The sequence below is a fragment of the Mixophyes fleayi genome, chromosome 4, assembly GCF_038048845.1.
Source record: "Mixophyes fleayi isolate aMixFle1 chromosome 4, aMixFle1.hap1, whole genome shotgun sequence".
Classification (NCBI taxonomy): Eukaryota; Metazoa; Chordata; class Amphibia; order Anura; family Limnodynastidae; genus Mixophyes; species Mixophyes fleayi.
In genome coordinates this window covers 51,561,944-51,582,422 of record NC_134405.1, presented here as the reverse complement: position 1 = coordinate 51,582,422, position 20,479 = coordinate 51,561,944, and the positions used below count along the sequence as shown (strand labels likewise).

The following is a 20,479-nucleotide window of genomic DNA, read 5'->3' as shown; positions in this document are numbered from 1 at the left end:
CACATGTGTATTTAGATTTATTTTTCCCCACATACTAAAAACAGTCCTAAAATGTGACAGACTATAAACGGATGCTCAGATGACCATCGTCATCAAATGTGTAAAAACTGAGGTAAAGAATGTTAGAACGTTTGTGTATTCATACAGGCACATGTATAGAATGAAAATTCCATAGAAGACCAATAATTGGCGCACACACACACTGGTGACAATTCAAGAGGGAAGGGGGATCATAACTTTGAATATCAGTTTTTAGCAGACAAAGGAATCCATTTTGAGGCAGGTTCTCTCCCGCCAAACAGCTTGGCCATAGTTGCTGGGCAATGGTATTGACAATGTACAAACATTTTGAGTAATCACTGCCCTTCATCCAGTGCCAAGCATCTCAGACACAGATATATGATGGGTTATGTAATTGAAATAACTTGGTCCAATATCTCTGATTTTGTAATGTCACCATCTGGCAGAATGGCACATTAGGATAAGAGGATGGTTTTTAATTTATGTCCAACTATTGTGTGCCTGTCACCTACACATGAAGATGGCAACCCATCACATTATTAGGAAAGCATCACAGCAGACTGTTGAATCTCAGTGATGTCTCTGATTCCACAATGACTGGCTAAAGATTCCTAAAGGTTGACAGGCCACAAAATAGCTGCCACCATTATCTGTAGGAGAAAGGGGCGCAATAAGACATCCAACAACATCAGAAGTAAGGTAACTGGAAATACATAAGTTGCTTAAAAATAAGCATGAATGACACATCTGATAATTGATTGGTTCTTCCTGTGAGAATGGCACAGCAGGTTAAAACAAAATGGTTTCCAATGTATCCTGTTTTTTATATGAGACATAAAAAATAAAAATAAAAAAAAGCACAAAAACAAAAAACACAAGACAAAAACACAGCTTGTATATTTCCATGAGCTTAGCATAAAAACATGTTTTCTGCAGTGATCTGCTTAGAGTAAAAAAAAAAAGTTTGAAACAACTGCTGGAAACCATTTCCCAGCAGCAATACACATTTCCCGTAAGTCCTTTTGGTCATGAAGACCTAAAATATATTTATATTTATTTCCTGTAAAAAGTTTTGCACAGAGTTCGAGGCTAAACCTGAGAAAATGGGAGGGATGGAGTAAGATTCTTGGACGGTTTCTGGATAGAACCGGGGCCTTTCTTGGGAGGTTCTTCGCACATTCCGTCAAGACGATGCGCTGGCTGTTTCCGTCCTGCTTTGGAAGTGGTGGTTTGTGGTGTTGGCAAGGGAGGAGTCATTTGGGGCGTTGACACAGTCAGCCTGCTAGAAATAAGAGGAGATCATGCCTCTATTACATTTAATGAAGTTGGGAAGCATTTTCAATCAATACAAGATGTATAAAGACGCAAGACTACACACACACACACAATGTGGTATGCCATATATACGTACATTTCTTCGGAAGAGCCTCTGGAGCAGGCTACGTTTTGGTGGCTCAGGAAGTTGCTGCCAATCAAGATCTGAAGATCGGGTCCCATTTTGGCCAAAGACATTGAGATCCTTGAAGCATTCAGTCTCAATCATCTGTCAATACAAATACAAACACAAACATCAGTGGGACAAAAAAAAAACCAAATAGTGAGAATTTCCAACACTGTCACCAAAACGCTTTGCCTTTATTCTGCACTCTTGCGTTTCCCCAAAAGCCGTCAACAGCAGAAAGCTCTCACATGGTCATAGTTGTAGTTCCAAATGTTCCATTCAGTTTGTGAACCACCACAAATATGATTTATTAACATTTATTCTAGGACTTCTAAAGTTGAGGAATATACAAATTGTGTACTCGTCCAGAGATTATGCTCAGTGTTGTCCCCATCACCTATTTCCCCAGGTGCTTCACACGGCTGTTTTTTCTTGGAGCCCAACAGAGCTCTATTATAATAGAATAAAACATTGTTTCTCCTATTACAACAGGCACTACAGCCAGCAGTGTGTGTGTGTTAGACCACTGATCACCAGTCCAGGCAGGTGTGGGCAGTAACCTCCAAAATCTTTCAATATTATTGCAAATTACTACAACTACCCGCACCCAGCTACATCTTACTGCCAACCAGCTGGCAAAATTTTATAAGGAGAACACCAATTCTCAATAAGTGTCATAATAAACGTATCCAAGTTTATAAAACAGGGCAGCGTTCTGAAGGCCTTCTGCCTCTGTTTTTCCTAGACTCAGGAGGTTTCTAGATACTGAAAGAGGGGAACAATCATTCATTTGCAGACCGTTCTATATGGAATGCTGCACAGGGATACATGGAAGTGAACTGCTTGTTATAGTCACTTTACACAGGGACCAGTGCCCTACACCTGGGCGTATGGTGCACATACATGTACAACCTTGAAGCCGAGGGATTAAAGGAACCAATACATAAAACACTCACCTCATTCTGCCAGGGGATTGGCACACAGCCTGTTGCAAACTTTACGTAAAAATCATTGTCCGTTTTATCCAAATTGACCCCTTTAACCGTTGAAAACTGCTCAATGTCCAACACATCCTTACAGTACACCGCCCGGGGCTGAGAAAAGAGCAACATATAGTTACATGATCACGCCAACAATACATACCCCAATTACAAAAATGACTACCTCCCATTATGCTATATTTATGTAATAAGTGCAATCTATGGTAAAAATTAAACTAGCGCTCTTTGGATAGACCAACATTTCTCAGTCTATTACCAGTTGTAGATAAGTAGCAGTCACACTCTGGGCCTTTACATACAACTATGAAGTTGGATTCACACCTCCCCTTTTAGTTTAAACATTTCATACTTCTCCAAACAAAAAGAAAACAAACCAAAACCTTCAGTTTTAAGCCCAGGTCTGAGACTTCACAACCTAAACCTAGTCCATCAGACAAATGCCCTCATACACCACACTTACATCCGGCACAAAGGACGGTTTCATGATTCCAGCCTCCAGCCTCTTGAAGTTGATGTTCCTGAGAAACAGATGCTGCTTCACCTGACTGGAGCCCTGCTCACCGCACCCCAGCCTCTGCATTGGGTCCTTGGCCAATAGCTGCAAGCAGAAAGCAGGAAACCGTGTGATCTCTTCCCACTATGTGGTATGGAACCTCTCATACACCGTGTGATCTCTTCCCACTATGTGGTATGGAACCTCTCATAAACCATGTAATCTCTTCCCTCTATGTGGTATGGAACCTCTCATAAACCGTGTGATCTCTTCCCTCTATGTGGTATGGAACCTCTCATAAACCATGTAATCTCTTCCATCTATGTGGTATGGAACCTCTCATAAACCGTGTGATCTCTTCCCTCTATGTGGTATGGAACCTCTCATAAACCGTGTGATCTCTTCCCTCTATGTGGTATGGAACCTCTCATAAACCGTGTGATCTCTTCCCACTATGTGGTATGGAACCTCTCATAAACCGTGTGATCTCTTCCCACTATGTGGTATGGAACCTCTCATAAACCGTGTGTTCTCTTCCCTCTATGTGGTATGGAACCTCTCATAAACCGTGTGTTCTCTTCCCTCTATGTGGTATGGAACCTCTCATAAACCGTGTGATCTCTTCCCACTATGTGGTATGGAACCTCTCAAACCGTTAAACAGAGTCCTTACATTTTAAGAGGACATCAACACTACCAAGCATTAGGAACCAATGACATTACTGGTTTGCTTCATACACTTCCTGAAGAGGCAGACGAGATGTGGTACATCTTCACTTGAATAATCTGCCACTTCACTTACCATCTTACAAATGGACATTGTGTCCTCCGTGAACTTGTCAGAATAAGATTCTTGGTCTTCCTGTACTCTCTTTTCCACCTCTTCCCTTTTCACCCTTTCTTTCCGTGCACGAAACGGAGACTGTCCCTCAATCATCTCGTATATGAGGCAGCCCAGCCCCCACCAGTCAGGGCTAAAGGTGTATCTCTCATTTTTGATCACTTCTGGAGCTGAAAGAAAACAGATAGAGAGCAGGTCTGTCAGCTGCATGGATCTACACTCATGGGGAATGGAGAGAGTGACAGCAGTTGACCGAGGCACTCACCCATGTATCCCACCGTTCCTACTCTCCCTCGGATGGTCTCTCCATTTGGAATTTTGATGGCCAACCCCAAGTCTGAGATGCGGATATGACCTGGGAGGAGAACACAGGATAAGCTTTACATCTGCCACCCTATAACAAAGTTCACACAAAAAACCACTAGTACACTGATAAGAGGCCTCTAGGGGGGGGTAGAGCCAAGTGTACGATAAGAGTAACCAGTTACCGCAGAGCTAGAAAAGAACAATGTTGCAGATCTCCCATCTGGCTAAAGGAGCCACTATCTCAATAAGAACAACAATGAGTCTGAGTGTTTTCATTATATTCATATCTCACACATGATAAACACTGACAATATAGTGCTGACAGATGCGGCGTGTGCTGGAATTTTTCCAGCCAAAGAAATGCAAGTTTTCATACGCTATCTATTTGCCTGTACTATATTGCTGCCCATAGAGGCCGACTAATGAACTCTCACATGCAATTGGCTACATTACTTATTAAGAACTTCAATGTTAAATGGTGGCATTCCAGACACAAAACATGCGTTCTGCATGCACCAACTAAGCTTCTGTGACACGGGTATTGATGTGGATAACCATTTGAGAGGGGCAGACACCACCACCGATCTACATGTTTATTGCAGTCAACATTTCAGTAAATGTTATAATATGCAGAATAAAGTAAATATCTGAAATGAAATGCCAACCAGAGGCATATCAATTATAATAAGGTTATATATTTCAGAATGGCCAATATGTGCCCACGTGTAGGACCACTAAACTACAAGTGTAGTTTGCTGAAATGCTACACTGGCACTTTACAGGCTATATGCCACTGTCATGTATTCCCTTCAGCTCATAATTTATATAGTGCCTTTCTCCCAACAAGAAACAATGCGCTTTACATTGTTACATATGATGAGCTGCCAATTTGGGCGTGCTCAGCTGCTATGCTTCACATCAGTACCTGCACCATAGGAGCTTACATTCTAAATTCCCTACCACACATGTACATCTTGTCAGTAGCCAATTAGCCTACCAGTATGATTTTGGACTGTGGGTTACCTCCAACTCCTTCAGTTTGCTTCCACAAACACAGAGCATTGACTACTTCTAGAGTTTGTATGTTCTCACTAATATTTGCTGCTTCTAACCATGCTAACACTTCACATATTCTCTATAGTAATATACGTCTAGAGTGTCAGTTAGTATAAATTCTTTAGTTTATTTGTAGGCTCAAGTACCACCCCAACGTATTTGATTCTACGCTCACAAACGAGACACCTAAGCAAGTCACTCAAATATGTTTGTTTTCTTCTAAAATTGATAAAGTGAATAGAGAAGTTGAGAAAAAGGACATCTCCTTGAGGTTGGATCCTAGTAAGCAAAATGCCTACTAAATATGTCCTAAAATATATGGACGTTTTTTGGTTTGTTTTATTATGTAATGCAAAACATCAGACCAACTGGGAGGGCAATAAACTGGAAGTACTGGGGGTATATGGGGACTTCTAGACCTTATGCAAATTAGAGATGCGTATTGGAACTCCCGGCTTCATGGATGCAATGATGGTTCCCTGTAACTATTCTGAATTTGGAGAATCACATCTGTTGAGGAGTTTCAAGTTCTGGACAGTAACACTAACCAGTCCATTTTGAACACTACAAAGATATTAAGATATTAAAATAGTAAAATCCAGAAACTGATAAAGACGACTGATTTGAAGAAACTCTCGGAACATCTGTAAATGCCATATTTCAATGTAGCTTCATCGGGGCAGACAATAGCAGTTGTGGAAAACCAATATAAGTACTGGACCTTTCCTCTAAGGTTTCTTGATTACATGCTAAAGTGAGTGGTTAGCCCCACAAAGTGACTGGACAGTATGAAGCTTCAGTGGCTAAGAGACCTTAAGGGGTTAAACCAAGGAAATTAATTTTTACCCATCTTGAACGGTTTATAATCCTTTGTCCACCACCAACTGGGTCAAGCTTTTCTGAGAGCCTCTTATCTCCCAATTCAGTAGAGTCCAGCAGAGGGCCCAGCAGGGAAGTCGGTGGAGACCTGGGTTACCATCAAAACCCCTCAAGAGAAGTGAGTGACTGGTGTACTACAGCCATATCTAGAGCATTGGTGAAGCAAAGTGTAGGCTGTACAGATCCGCCAGTGACATCTGCTGGACTAATATGGCACCTGAATAAGGAAGATGGGGAGAAGAGAAACGGGGAAGTCACCCCTGATATTAGTCCTATGACCCTGAACTTGGCTCAAGGGTGTAGAAGTGTCTCCCCAACACACAAATAGGAGGAGGGGAGGTCACTGAGAAAACCTAGCAGTAGAGAAGCCTCAGGCCCATTTACAGCCTGGATCTGGGACTGATCAGCGAGAGGTTCCACAAAACAAATAAAAGCATAGAGTGAGCGGAGTTCAGATGAAAGAGACCCGCGGCCTCCTCTAAAAAGGGTCCTTTTCACTCCTTTATATGGTGCTACATCAGAAGGCTAAAACATGCCTTGGTCAACTTCTGTGCTGAAGTGGAGGAAAATTGGTCTCATTAGGTACTAATGAATATCTCAATTTCGGGAACAATACCATGCTGGGTATGAAGTGTGAAGACAATAGTGTAAAGAGTAGACGATGGCAGGTATAGAGAGAGGACTTACCCTTATCTCTGCACAAAGATCACCCATTGAGCAAGCCTCGGAATCCTTATACTCTGGAATGTCACCAATACAAATAATTTTTGTGGTGGGTGAATCTAGCGTGACCCCAAAAAAGGAAGGGGGGGTGGAGGGGGATTTAGCTTGTGTCATACCAGGGAGAGCTGTGACCTGTGTGGAAGGAGCCATCATTGTTAGTGAGGATGCTCCTAATGGCAGGGCCCTGAGTAAGAAAAGCAAACAAAACAATCCCTTTGTTTTAGTTTGTACTTTTTTTTTTTTTTTTTTTTTTTTAAAGAGTTCTCTGGTCATGAAAGCTTGAGATCGAATGGGGAAAAAAAAGGGAACTTGGCCTGTGAAAGCTATCCCGAGTTAAGGTAGGCTTCACAAAATGGAGTCTTCAGCTCCCTGCAGCTTCTCAAACTTTAAGGGGTACATTTACTAAACTGTGGGTTTGATTGGTTGCTATAGCAACATATCCACTCTTTCAAACCCGCAGTTTAGTAAATATACCCCTAAGTGGTCGCTGGGAGCAACGGCCCCATACAAATAGTGCAGCTCTGGAGAAGTCCCGCAGATGTGCACGACAGGATGTAATGAGGAGAACAGGAAACAAGTCATATCCGCTGTGAAATTACCATCAAGTAATAATAATACCTTAGGTTGATTTGCTCTTCCTTTCCAAACTCAATGGTGTATTACATAGTGACTTAACCTCAAAAAGCTGATGTCACTAATTATAATATGATCACTGAATAAACCTCCTGTCTGCACCACTGAACTGATTATGGGTTTTAGCTCACTAAAAATTACAGATATGGGACACAGGCTCTATTGAGAAGACAAATAGACCAGCGTAAGCAGTGTCCAATCATAGACTCATTACAGAACACAAAGTCAATTAAACATTTCCTAAATTCAGAGCCATTGACGACTGTTCTCAATATGAAGACACTAGAAAGATATTTAATAAAAAAATAAAATAGGCACATGGTCTCGGTTATTTACTATTCTTAAAATACATTCTTGGGTTTTCGATTTCTGTGCCAGAAAACTCAGAAAATCACACTAAGACCTACTCACGATTGTGAATCGTGTCTGATGAAAAGACTTTTCCACTTGAATATTTTCAAAGTGCTTTTCCTCTCCTTTTCAGAATAAGTACTTTGAATGGTACATACCGTATACACATACAGGGAATTATGCATTTACTCAGCAAAGTGGCATTTATTTCTAATTGTGCGTTTCAATAAATCCTTTAGAATTAATGCGTCATCTCCAACCAGCTCTAATCAAGTCAAGTCTCCGAAACCACAAAATGCTAACCCAAGTGCATCATACATGTACAGGAAATATGAGAGAATACACTGCTATGTAACAGTGAGGTCATCTGTGCACATTGTAGTCAGTTTTGCAGATGCCCATCTACCAGGACAAGTTGACCTCAGATTGGTGCTTACACCAACAGTATCTGTGGCATTTTCCTATATAATGCAGGTAGGATGCTGGCTATATGCAGCTCTAGTAAACACATCGATAGCTGCGCCATAATGAATACACTGAGCCTCCTCTGATACCTTACTGCCAACAATACGCCTAGGGATGTAATTCATGTTCTTATGGGTTAAGATTTGATGCTCGGACCCTTCTGAAATCCACTCAGCACAGAGCTTTTATTCATGCTCTGAATCCAGTCTGGAGCCTTGTGTTTAGATTTAATTGGTCCATTAATTTGTTATTAATAACCCATCAAGCACAAGTTGTCCAATATAAAATAGATAATAGAACTCCCCAATAGGTTTTATATATATATATATATTTTTTCTATTCACAGCAGATATCCTAATCTTACCAACTGCCACTAGTGGGAGCTCCTGAGCACATGTGCAGCTTGGTGGACTCACCAGAAACACCTATTTCCAACTTTATGAACACAACCCAACGTGCTCACCAGTTGCCCACAACTCAGCCTTGGCTGCAACATAAAATAGACATTTTCCCCCATATACAAAAGTTACTTAGCAGCAAAGTAAGAATAGAGTAGCAATAGCTTATGCCATAACAGGAGTTAAACTATTAATTTGCACCAGTCATCTACAGATCATGGATGCAGACATATTCTGGACTAATTTGAGACAGACTGCTTTTTGGAATGATTAAAAATATATTAAGCTGCAGAGGGAATGCAGTATTTAACCGTGATAGCTGAAGTGTTTGAAGGCCAATATTACAATTCTGGATTCACAGCCTGCAGTATCATTCGTGCAGTGCCTGCGACATGTGCTGTGTGTCATGGAAGCCTCCATCAGGTCAGATACTAACCAACGTTGGCGATAATCTCTACTTACACTCATACTGGTGTCTGCGGTCAGTGACAGGACCTCCTCCATGACAGCGAGCATAAAACTAAATATTTACTAGCAAGTTTGGTCCAATCATTCTTAATTTTATTTCTGGATGATCTTTACCCATTGTCTGCAGTCATGTGTTAGATCTATATATTATACATTTGCTTCCATTTTGCACAATCCACTTAGCAATGTAGTAATTTTTGACAGAGCGCACTGGATCCACAGACTAATCACACCAAGTAATGATTTGTCATATTTACATGCGCGGTAAATTATAATCTAAGTTACGTGTGCCACAATGGACACTTGCAGGAGAGTTTTAGATTAGCTGTACATGTACCTCAGTGTGAGGCAAAACGACTTCATGACAAGTGATTCATGAGGCAGAGTTTCCTAGTGGACTGAATAGGCCCACAAAATGGCTGCCTCGCCGTTTATAAGCACTGCGACTGCCTGCTCTGGTGGTAATAAGACCAATCAAGCAGCCCACTGCACTACCACGTATGCAGTCCACACAGACAGACACAGATGACCATAGAGCGATCTCTGCATCGTCTCATGCTCCAAATCCTATTATTGCGGTCATAGCCATCTCCAGAGTGGAGCTGATCACTTCAGGTGACCAGTGATAACCTGCAACTAGTCGCTCTATTTACCAGTGTAAATGAAGATGTAAATTCCTCAAGTTCTGTCAGAGCGATGGGAACAGTTATCAAAATGTGTCAAGATGTCTTCATTATTTGTTTTCCTGTACTCAAAAGGTTTTTAATCACTTTATAAAATCCCATAACTTAAGAGCAGGTGGTTTAATTTGTTAATGTCCCAAATTAGTACAGATTAGCGCAACACAAATGGTTACGTTTCTAAAACTGCACAGAAATTGCCGTTCTCCATGTTTGACTGAAAAATTAGAGCCCACCCGCACATCTATACATACCAGTGTGTGCCACTTACCGTCATCGTCTAAAAGAATATTTTCTGGCTTCAAATCCCTATAGATAAAAAAAATAAAAAAAATTTTAAGTATATATTGCCAACACAGGCAAACATGGCATAGCAGGTTAGGCATTAAATCCAGGTCTGTTAAAGAAACATCTCGCAATTAAAGAGGATGGTGTTCTTAATGCAGGCGGTATAGAGAGGCAGTGTACTAAAATAATGCTAGACCAATTTTTAAGGAAATGCAGCTCTTGATGTCAGTGGTTCCTAGTGTCCAGTCATGTGACCGACTCTTCCCGTCTACCAGATTGGCAGCAGGATGCAGTACCACCAGTGTTCACAACAGCCACACACTGCCCTTAATCTCAGGAATACATTAAAGTACATCTAATCACAGAGACACCCATCTGTAAGTACACAACAGCAGGCGTTTTACACAAGTGTTACACAATCTAACACAAATAAAGCAGGAAGGAGCTGAGGGGCCGCAGGTGAAAGCTCAGAGGGCCGCTTGTTGCCCATCACTGGTTTTACTATGGTATTAAGGCCAAAGAGCAGGTACTAAATACTTGCTTTACATTTCATACACACAACTGCTTAAAGTTGTATAATGTAACTGACAGGATGGACCTCCTATGCCACCCTGTCGTATTGCTGGGGACCGGCTGGGCTTGCAACCGTCCCATTTTATCCCAAGCGCGCCTCTAAACACAGTAGGAGGGGCTCTGCTGTCATCACTAGGCTCCCTTCACTAGTGCCCAGAACCGCTTCTTTCTGGGTAACTCTTGCTGCTAGTGTACCCCCTTGCAGGGCACCTGGGCTGGTACCCCCTATCACAGTGGCCAGAGCTGCAGGGTAGTGGGCAGAGCAGCATTAGATACGGAGTAGAAAAAGCCGGATAAAGGATTAGATTGGTCTAAACTATGTATCACAGGAATTACAGCAAACAGGCATCAAATCAATCAGGATCCTTAAGTGATGTTTATAAACTCAAGCAGTCCTAATAAAAGGACAGCTACACACTAGTTTGAGGTACTAATCATCATCCAGAAGTTACAGATGAAATACAATACATGGTCAAACAGGGCTCTTTTTATACAGTTTTGAGTCACCAAAAAAAAAAAAAAAAAAAAAAGCCTAATTAGCATGACAACATGTGCTTGCCTCCTACATGGCATACAGACTCAAAGTACATCTGTGATATACCTTGGGATATTGTACTACTAATTAAAATAAATTTATACAATAAGTTATCTATAAGTGATTGAGCCACAGTAACAATGGAATTACTTGACACTAACAGAGCGTAAGCAGGAGAACTGGGAAGATAGGTCTGACGATCCAATCTGAATATTGGACAAAGACAGACATTTGTGCATGCCTTATATCTGCAATCCCGTGAGGTTTGCTAGCAAAAAGTAACCTCCACTCATAATGTTGTGCAAACTTTCCTTGCCCAAGCTGGGATCAGAAGAGCTTATAAGAACACATTGCTTTTCCTGCCAGATAAGAGGCGACCTCTGAAGACTCTGCAGTGACACTGTAAGGTACAGGAAAACCTGGACACAAAGGGGTGTATTCAATTGTTAGCGAGACGGGTAAAAATCCCGCGCTCGAAAAATTAACGTTAATACAGTAATTTGCGCGTAAATACCATTAATACGGTAATTTACTTGCTGGATTTCAGCTCGTAGCTCAGGGAGCTGCGAGCTGAAATTCAGCGAGTAATTACCGTATCAACGGTAATATTTTTCGAGCGCGGGATTTTCACCCGTCTCGCTAACAATTGAATACCCCCCAAAGAACCTACAAGCGCTGCGCCTTTCTGACACCTGTCAGAGGGAAACTGTTTCTCCAACAGGAAAGCTCAACATTCTAATATCCCACATCCATACATCTCATTGGACCAGTCAAAAAGCATTTAATTCTGCAATTCGATTGTGCCAAATTTGTATCAAACAGCATTAAATTGCAGTGCAGAAATACCTCATAGCACTTGATGACAAAATGATGGTTACACCAGGTTACATGTAATTGGTTTTATTGCAGATTCTTCTAGAGTCCCAACAACATTCATTGAAAGATAAACGACTCAAGAGCTCACATTAAATAATGCATTTTATATGCATTCACTGGAACTCAATGGTTTTAATATGAAAAGCAGTAGTAGAGTTTTATTTACTCAAATAGCAGTAATAGAGCCAGGGAAGGGACTCTGCATCCCCTAATATTCTATATATATATGCTTTTGATATTATGAGAAACTTTTAATAGATACAAATAAAACTGATGGTTTTTAGCCATTACAAGTGAGTGCTTGAGCAGTTATCTTTTAAAAGAGCATAAAAGTTACATTTGGATAAAACCGAGACCACCCACCCAATATGATAAAGTCTGTTAATACTATGCAGTGTCAACTAGTATATGACTCCTGCCCCTGTAAGTGCCCCTCACCTGTACACTATGCCCTCCTGGTGAAGGTGCTCCAGCCCACAGCAGATTTCAGCAGCATAGAAGACCACACGCTCCTCCTCGAAGCCAGGATTGCCCATGTTGTAGATGTGGAACTTGAGGTCTCCTCCGTTCATCAGAGTAAGCACTAGGCACAGAGCGTCTTTAGTTTCATACGCATAAGCCAAACTCACCTGGGCCAAGAACAAATAAAAATCAGTCAGGTCCTGCCGTGTATTCTTAACGAGCAGTTTCCAGACTATAAATATATGTCAACCAAGATTACATGACGAGAAATAGGGTTATTTTAATGAGACTATTACTCATAATGAACAAATGAGTTAATATATGCATTAGGACATAGCCTATCAATATCCTGGAAAAATATGACAAATAATTTGCAACCTATTCATTCCGCAGTGAACCCACAAAACAGCAGAGGCTGCACCGTGCGCCACCATAGAGCCATGAAAGGCATTTCCAGGCTTGAAACAACCTTCATTCATATTTTAAACATGTAGAAACAAAGAACGTTCTTTTAAGCAGCACTGTAGCAAATTTTAAGTTTGCTATACTGGGTGGAGAAGAGAAATTTACAGCACACAGAGGGTGGATAGGGGAGGTGGGAAGTAATATCCACCTGAGGAGGCAGAGAGTGAGGGGCGTTACAAGAGTAGAGGTAAAAAATAAACAAACCACAATCTCTTAGCAGCCAAAATGGAGATGGATTCTGAGGCCGTAGTGGCTCAGAGGGAGGGAGAGCATCTTCAAAACCAAAGGCAGCAGCAAATTACATTTACTTTCTTGATTATGAAATTCTGTAATTTGGGAACAGTTATCCTTTAGACAGTAAGTATTTCAGTGGCCAGGAAGTGTTACCATTGTGCAATGTTATGGAGCACATGAAAGAAAAAAAAAAATCACATTTCTATGGCTGTTTTCATTTCAAATATCTGTTTTGTATTTTTAAACCAACAGAGACCCAGATGTGTTCGAGGAGTCTGATGGGCCTCATCCTGCCAGCACACTCAGGTGTAAGTGCACAGAAAGAGCGATCTATTTAAAATTCTCTTCCCCCTGCAAATGTGGGCACTGATGACCCCCGATTTATTTGCCATTATATAGTGCACAATGGCTTTTTAAGTGTAGCCCTCAATAAAGCAGACAGACGTTAATCACACGTGTACTATATAATGTATACAAGGGGTCAGTACCACAAAGCGGCTGTTCACTTTTTCCAGGATCTGCTTCTCATTTAAAGCCATCGCTTCCCCTTTTCTCTTCTTGATCCTCTTCTTCTCTAGCTTTTTACATGCGTACATCTTCCCTGTAGACCGGACCTGACAGGCACACACCTGGGGGAGAGTATAGCGTTGGTATTCCAGCAACAGTCATAGGAAGCAGAGAGTGGGGTGGGATGGTGCAGTATGCCCTCCCTTGTGGTTTGCTCTGGGTACAGAGCTAACAGGGCCCCTGGGTGGAGAAACATGGTGCAGAGATTCTGTACCAGTATAGGGGTAATATGGAACCTTGGTAAAAGCATGACAGAGAGCAGTGGCAGGAGCACCATGGAGCCGGGGTAGAGAGCAGTTGAAGGACCATCAAGAAACGGTTATAGGAGTTATATCTCAGAGGAAGCCGTGAGCTATAACTTACCTCCCCAAATCCTCCTTTCCCTAGCACCCTGTATTGTCTGAAAGTATCCTTTGTAACCGCCTGCCTATAAGACAGAAAGATACAATATGGTTATAATAGTAGTACAATGCTGCCCCCATTCATGTACACTGTGGGCCTGTTCAGACACAACTAGAAGAAAAAAATAAATAAAGCCACAGAACGCCAACATATTCCTACCTATATTCAAATCCAAGTGGGTCAAGATACGTTTATGTTTGAATCTTGATGCAAGTACACTCTGTACTGTCTGTTAACATACGGCATGTAACGTACAGGCAGAGTGCAGGATACGCACATGTACAATATAAGGTCACATCAGAAAGCACACAAAGAAATTAAAATATATATTTGTTAAACCTGTAAACAGTATAATTGTTACTAAAAACATGGTTGGTATTAGTTTTTGGTTTTTTTTTTACATTAAATACATAGATGTTCTAAACAAAAAGTTTTTTTATGGGTATTTTAGCTGCATACACATGTTCTGTGCTAGCTAGTAGCACACATACGTGTACTTTACCAAAGACTATGCCGTGCCAGTCATCACCATCAGTCGGCACTTGCACCTGCCCTGTAACTATTTCAGGCAAGATATGGCACACAAACGGACTTGCGTTCGAGCATGACTCAGACCCTGTCTGTATAAGTGTTGTAGATGCTTGTGCTACAAGACAAGGATTCAACACAAATAACACTGGGAGAATTTAAATGTTTAATGTTACACATTGTACTTTTTCCACCATCTGGAATTTAAGCCCCCAAAAATGCTGTACCGATTACAAGACGTTTAGGAGAACCCCACCCTGCTGTGACTCCAGGATAGTGGAATGATTGAAACGGTTCAGCCACAACATGCCCTGTATTTCCTGTTCTGCAGCGTACAGCAAGTGCTAGATGTCTGTACAGCTCTGACTGCTGTTACTGCTGCTAGAGCAGCATCACAACTACACCACTGAGCTGGTGGATGCAAAAGAATTCTCTGCAAACAACTCAGAACTGCAAATATTGTTCATTTTTACATCCAGCTACAGTATAAGTGGTATTACATATGTAAGTAAATCCCAACTATTTATGGTGAGGAGCCCCTTTTAATGTTTCCATAATGAAGGCATACCCCCATTTAACATGTGTTGTGCTCACTGGGAATAACTTGGCCATATAAGATGCATTGGGTTAGACTATGACCTTTTAGCAGAGGGGATTTATTGGTCATGTAAATATCAGCCTCTTTAAATGCAAATTGTATATGGAAAACTAAACAAGGCAAATAAAAATGGGTAGAGTAGAGGGTGCTCTCCCAAGACTCGTCCTGTAGTTGCCTTCATGTAACTGGACCAACACCAAAAATTGACCTTCACACTCTGCACAGCAACCCCATTTAATTTGGAGGTACCAAATGTGTATATTGCCCAAACCGATGAACGGTGTATATTATGGTCATTTTCAAAGTACTTTTATTGTAAGTTATGCTGCCGAGTGCAATTCACCCGTGTGTGTTAAAGTATTTTTGGTGGAGACAAGGGAAGATATACCATACTTGCCAAATGGTTTTTAAGGATGTCCGGGGGCAAAGGTAACGCAACTTGGAGAATTGCGTCATTGGCCCCAACCCCCTAAACGGTCATTGCCGATTTTGGCCTATAACAGCAGGGGGCGGGGCCGTGATGGTGTGAATTGCATCACCAAGCCCCACCCCCTCCATTCAACTTACTGAACTGGCCGGGATGCGGGAGGCTGCTCTGCTGTCCTAGAAATCCTGGAGTCTCCCGGATACTCCAGGAGAGTAGGCAACTATGAGATATGGCCAGACAAAAATTTGTGGCATTGGGTAAAGTATGATCATTTGTAATGCCTGCTTACATTCAATCACTATTGCAAATAATCAGTTATTCCTGGGGTGCAGAGGACCTAGACTGGACCTTTGAAGGCAGCCTTCTATACCAATGTGGATGCCCCACTTCCATACGGAGGGCACTGTGCTTACGCTGGGGGCTGTGTTTTAGGAATGTGCCCAGAGTCTCAAACACTTCTGGGCACACTACCGGCGTCTGACACCTACAGCCTGGCAGGGAGAGAAGAGCGGGCTGGCGAGCAATCTGAACACATCTAGTTGATCTGGTATAGTCCAGCGCAACATGACCTAGGTATACGTTGGACGGACATTAGGACATACACAAGCCAATAAGTTAATCTGGAGGTGTACACTCACTTTAAAGCCAATTTCAGCTGTTTATATGTTAAAACTACATTACAACTATGGAAAAAAAAAATAAAAAAATGTAAGTTTTCTTTACTTCTTTTCTTACCTTTCAAGACTTCGCCACTGCAGGAAGCGATCGAAGTACATACTTTCCTGGTACTCTCTGAACGGAGAACCTCGCAGGAACTCGTGTAGGATGCTGGGGGTAGACATACATCAATCTAAGTCAGCCGCTTTATATGATAAGAGCTACAAATAATTGTATGAAAACTATCAGGATCAGTTCTAATGAGAACTAGAATTTAAGTTAGTTTGTGTTAGTAATTTTCTACATTTGTTCAGAAACAGGGTGCTAGAACACAGCTCTAGCTAACACAATTAGATCGGTTTTATTTATGGGCATTTTAAAGGTAATTGGTAACAACTTCCCTTCACCCCAGGAGAAAAAAAAACCCCCAAGCACGAGCCATCAACTTCTGAATTAGTTCCCCAATTCTCTGCAGAATTCTAGGACCACTTTTATTAGAGGGATACACATAACCACACACACAAGATTCAATTTCTTATGGGACTTAGTTCATTGGTCTTTTAAATCAAGTTACACCAACACATCAGACTAAACAATCCAATAATATGGTGTCTTTAAACCAGTCAAGTGCATTTGTTGCATCGCTGGGTGTTCCAGGGATGTGGCTGGCCACTAGACAATCTACAGGCTAAAGTCCACTAAACACTGCTTAAGCACACCTGTAATAGTCACCAATGCACTTTCTAAAAGTAAAACAAAAAAAAAAAAAAAGTTGAGGGGGGAGAAAAACCCACCACAGAGTTAACAGAACGCCCATCTCCCCCAAATCCTTAACCAGCTCCAGCACTGGACAGCCTGAGCTGGTTTCCACTACAAGCAGGGAGCCCATGCCCACCCCCCCCCCCCCCACCACTCCTATGTATATTCACAAGAGCCATTTCATGTCGCCATGTTCCCCTTTTGACGTGCACTTGTAGGTTCACGCCAAGCAAAGAAAGAAAAACGTTTGACATGCAAAAGTGACAACAGCACTTTCATGATACATTTACATCACAGAGAAGGCTAAACCAAGCAGCATTTTATTGGACATCAAAGTACGGCTTCATACCACACCTTTCAGGACATTTAATGTGACATTTTCACAGCACACCTCCTAAAGGTTTTTCTTGCCCCCTCTGTATAAAACTCAGGGCACACATGTCGGAGGCTGCTCGCAAACGCATAGTGGCAGCAGGTACCTTGATGAGCGCTGGGTGAAACCATCTAGACGTCACAGTGCAGATCTAAGGTGCTCTGTCATGTGCTCCATTGTGTGTAGGCAACAGGAGCACTTTAAATGAGGGCTAATTCCCATCACCGTTCTATAAACAAGTTACCTTTCATTATTCTCCCAATAGAGACCGTGACCCTGCCCACCTCACCTTTGACCTCAGAATAGCAGAATTGGATATAATCAGCTCTTACAAACACGTCACTTCTGCCATTAAGAGCATGGCATGACATTGTACATCTTTGTCATAGCTGTAGTTTGTGGGTTGAGGAGAGTTTAGAGGAGCTGTGAATCCCACACATTGCCTGAGCATTTCAACGCTGAAACACACACGGGTCACACCCAATTGGTCTCTTACCTAATACAATTGCTGAAGATCTCCTTGCTGTGGTTCTTCTCAAAGTTCGTTATACATTCTTCCATTTGTGAATCCGGGATCTCTGGCACATAGTCCGGAGACTGAAGGGATGGCAACATGATTATGAAAAGAAATGACAAGAAGCAGTCACACAAATTGAAGGAATTGATATATTTTAAGTAAAATGTATAATTTTATTAGAAATGGTCCTCCATCTGAGATTTTAATGAACTACTTCATATAAAAAAACAAAAACAAAAAAAAAAGTCTAGATAAATGTCAAACCACAATTCATTTATTATTTAAAAAAAAAAAAAAAAAAATTATATGCAAAGATTTTAACTTGTGACATGAACATAATGAAGGAGATCAGACAGTTATGGCTACATCCATAATTGGGCATTTCACGTTCTTCAAAAATGCTGGTAAAGTGGGTTGAAACACTGAACTAGCAAGGCCTAGCATATCCATTACGGTCCAAACTTGCTGTGACATAATTGGCTATGGCTCTCCAAGTATTTGTACAAAATATGCCTGTTACTTCAATCCTGTCACAGACAGATACAGAAATATAATCTCTACTGTTCAATAATTATTTTTCAATACTTTAAAAAGGAAGGTTTGCAAAATACTAGTTTACAACGTGCTACGGAATAAGTTGGCGCTATATAAATAAATGTTGAGGAATGGTGACTGGGCAGTTCCAGAGCAGAATCTGATGGAAAAAACTCAGTGTTCCATCAGTAGCAAACTGACGGTAAACTTAGGGAATGTATGCAGTGCTCCAATAAAGACAAACTGCTGAACTAACAAAATGGCCTGGAAATACTCTGATATGAGGCATTTATTGACCTTTAAAAGCCAATTCGCTTTCATTTGTCTAGTGCAATAGACACAATGAAATCGATGTGGTTGTATAATTTTTCTGTCTAAATACACAGTATTTAGAATCATTGTTGCTTATGTCCATATATAAACCTTGTCCCCTGAAACTGTGTAAGCCAATCCCAACATTACTTTTCTCAGTTTGGACTAACCCTGGAAGAGAGAAATGAAGCCAAGGCAAATACCCAAAACCTGACCTAGGGAAAGGTTAGGCTAAAAACCACAGTAAACTTTATTAGGAAGGCCATATAGAGCTCTGATAATGACCAGGACTCCAGCACAAACTACTTTGCACAACTTATTGTCCATTCTGTCATGTTGGGTTGACAGACTCAGTCTATCCTAGCAATTGTAGTGTAAAAATAAAACTGCCTAGTGTTTGTGTGCTACACACAAAAGCAGACAGCATTTTCCATGCATGCAAAAAACAAACATTTGCATTTATACCCCTTGCACTGCAACATAGTTGGATATGCAAAATTGCACCATTCAGATGGATTTGCTCCCAACTCCCTACGTGAGAAACAGCTCTCGCAACATAAAAATAAGGATTGACTTCTGTGAGGTGTCCAAAATAAATGGACTGATCTGTGCTAGTTATATCAAATCCACAAAACCCATAGAAGTAGAGGCTTCTTCACTTAAACACTGAAGGCCCCATAATGCAAGCGATATTAATCACTACTTGATCAGATTCATACTCTGGGGCTTCACCTTCCCAAGTTCCCATTTCAAAACAGACACTTGCATCCAATTCCTCAGAGTCTGTCCAAATATATTTTAAGGGCACACACTAGATCCAAAGTGTGCAAGGCTTCTTCCTTGTTAGAAATGGGAGGAAAAGGAAGGAACAGCCAGTTCTTAATAAATCTGAAAACGTTTAAAAATAGTTGTAGGCAAAAACCTTTTTTTTTGTTTTTTTTAGAACAACCTAATCCTGCAAAGTGTTCAGAAAAAACTTCTGGCAGTGAGTACTCCAATCCCTCTGGCAGGTGTAACGGCTACCAGGAAGAGAAGATTCAGATTAGCCCATTTTAGGGAAACTTCAAAGGGTTCTTGTGCCAAAAAAATAGGTTTAGGTCCCATGGAGCTATAAAGAGTTATTGGACCTTGAGAGGGTGGGGGCAGTCCTTTTACTAATCCACTCTGTACAGATTTCAGATTAAGGACCCTCTATGCCAGGGGTGGGCAAACCTGTCCTCAAGGGCCATATCCAGTTCATGTTTTTAGGATTTCTTTAATCATGTACAGCTGAGTTAATCTATTTGGCTGGGTCAGTAATTATCCCACCTGTTTCTACAGACAGAAATCCTAAAAACATGAACTGGATATGGCCCTTGAGGACAGGTTTGCCCACCCCTGCTCTATGCTCTAGTTGGATTCTTGTTCCACTGAAGGCACTAGAAATCTAGAAAGAGCCCCACACCCACCACAAACCTTGTTATTCCATGCTTAAAGTTCATGGTACATCTATTCTTTCTGCTGCTTGGACCCTCTTCCTTGTGAAGAACAAAGTTACCTCTGCATTCTCCCAATAGTTATCTTTGGCTTCTCGTACTTGTCCGGTTAATGGTGGACATCTTCTTAATGCAGTTCCCC

The 20,479-nt window shown here is 41.3% G+C and overlaps 1 protein-coding gene across 2 annotated transcripts in view; it reads right to left on the bottom strand.

Moving 5' to 3' along the window:
- The window catches only part of LOC142151399 (G protein-coupled receptor kinase 5-like), a 48,615-nt gene continuing 28,136 nt past the window's right edge, over positions 1-20,479 (bottom strand). The window contains exons 5-16 of one of the 2 annotated variants that reach the window (XM_075206995.1): positions 17,996-18,096; positions 16,446-16,538; positions 14,119-14,182; positions 13,677-13,817; positions 12,466-12,656; positions 10,027-10,064; positions 4,062-4,151; positions 3,758-3,966; positions 2,924-3,061; positions 2,419-2,556; positions 1,433-1,564; positions 1-1,300 (exon numbers count right to left, since the gene is read on the bottom strand). In XM_075206995.1, the coding sequence (XP_075063096.1) occupies positions 1,205-1,300; positions 1,433-1,564; positions 2,419-2,556; positions 2,924-3,061; positions 3,758-3,966; positions 4,062-4,151; positions 10,027-10,064; positions 12,466-12,656; positions 13,677-13,817; positions 14,119-14,182; positions 16,446-16,538; positions 17,996-18,096 (1,431 nt within the window). In that variant the 3' untranslated portion in view covers positions 1-1,204. Of the gene's footprint in view, positions 1,304-1,432; positions 1,565-2,418; positions 2,557-2,923; positions 3,062-3,757; positions 3,967-4,061; positions 4,152-10,026; positions 10,065-12,465; positions 12,657-13,676; positions 13,818-14,118; positions 14,183-16,445; positions 16,539-17,995; positions 18,097-20,479 lie in introns of both variants that reach the window. The other variant, XM_075206994.1, reaches the window with a different exon arrangement.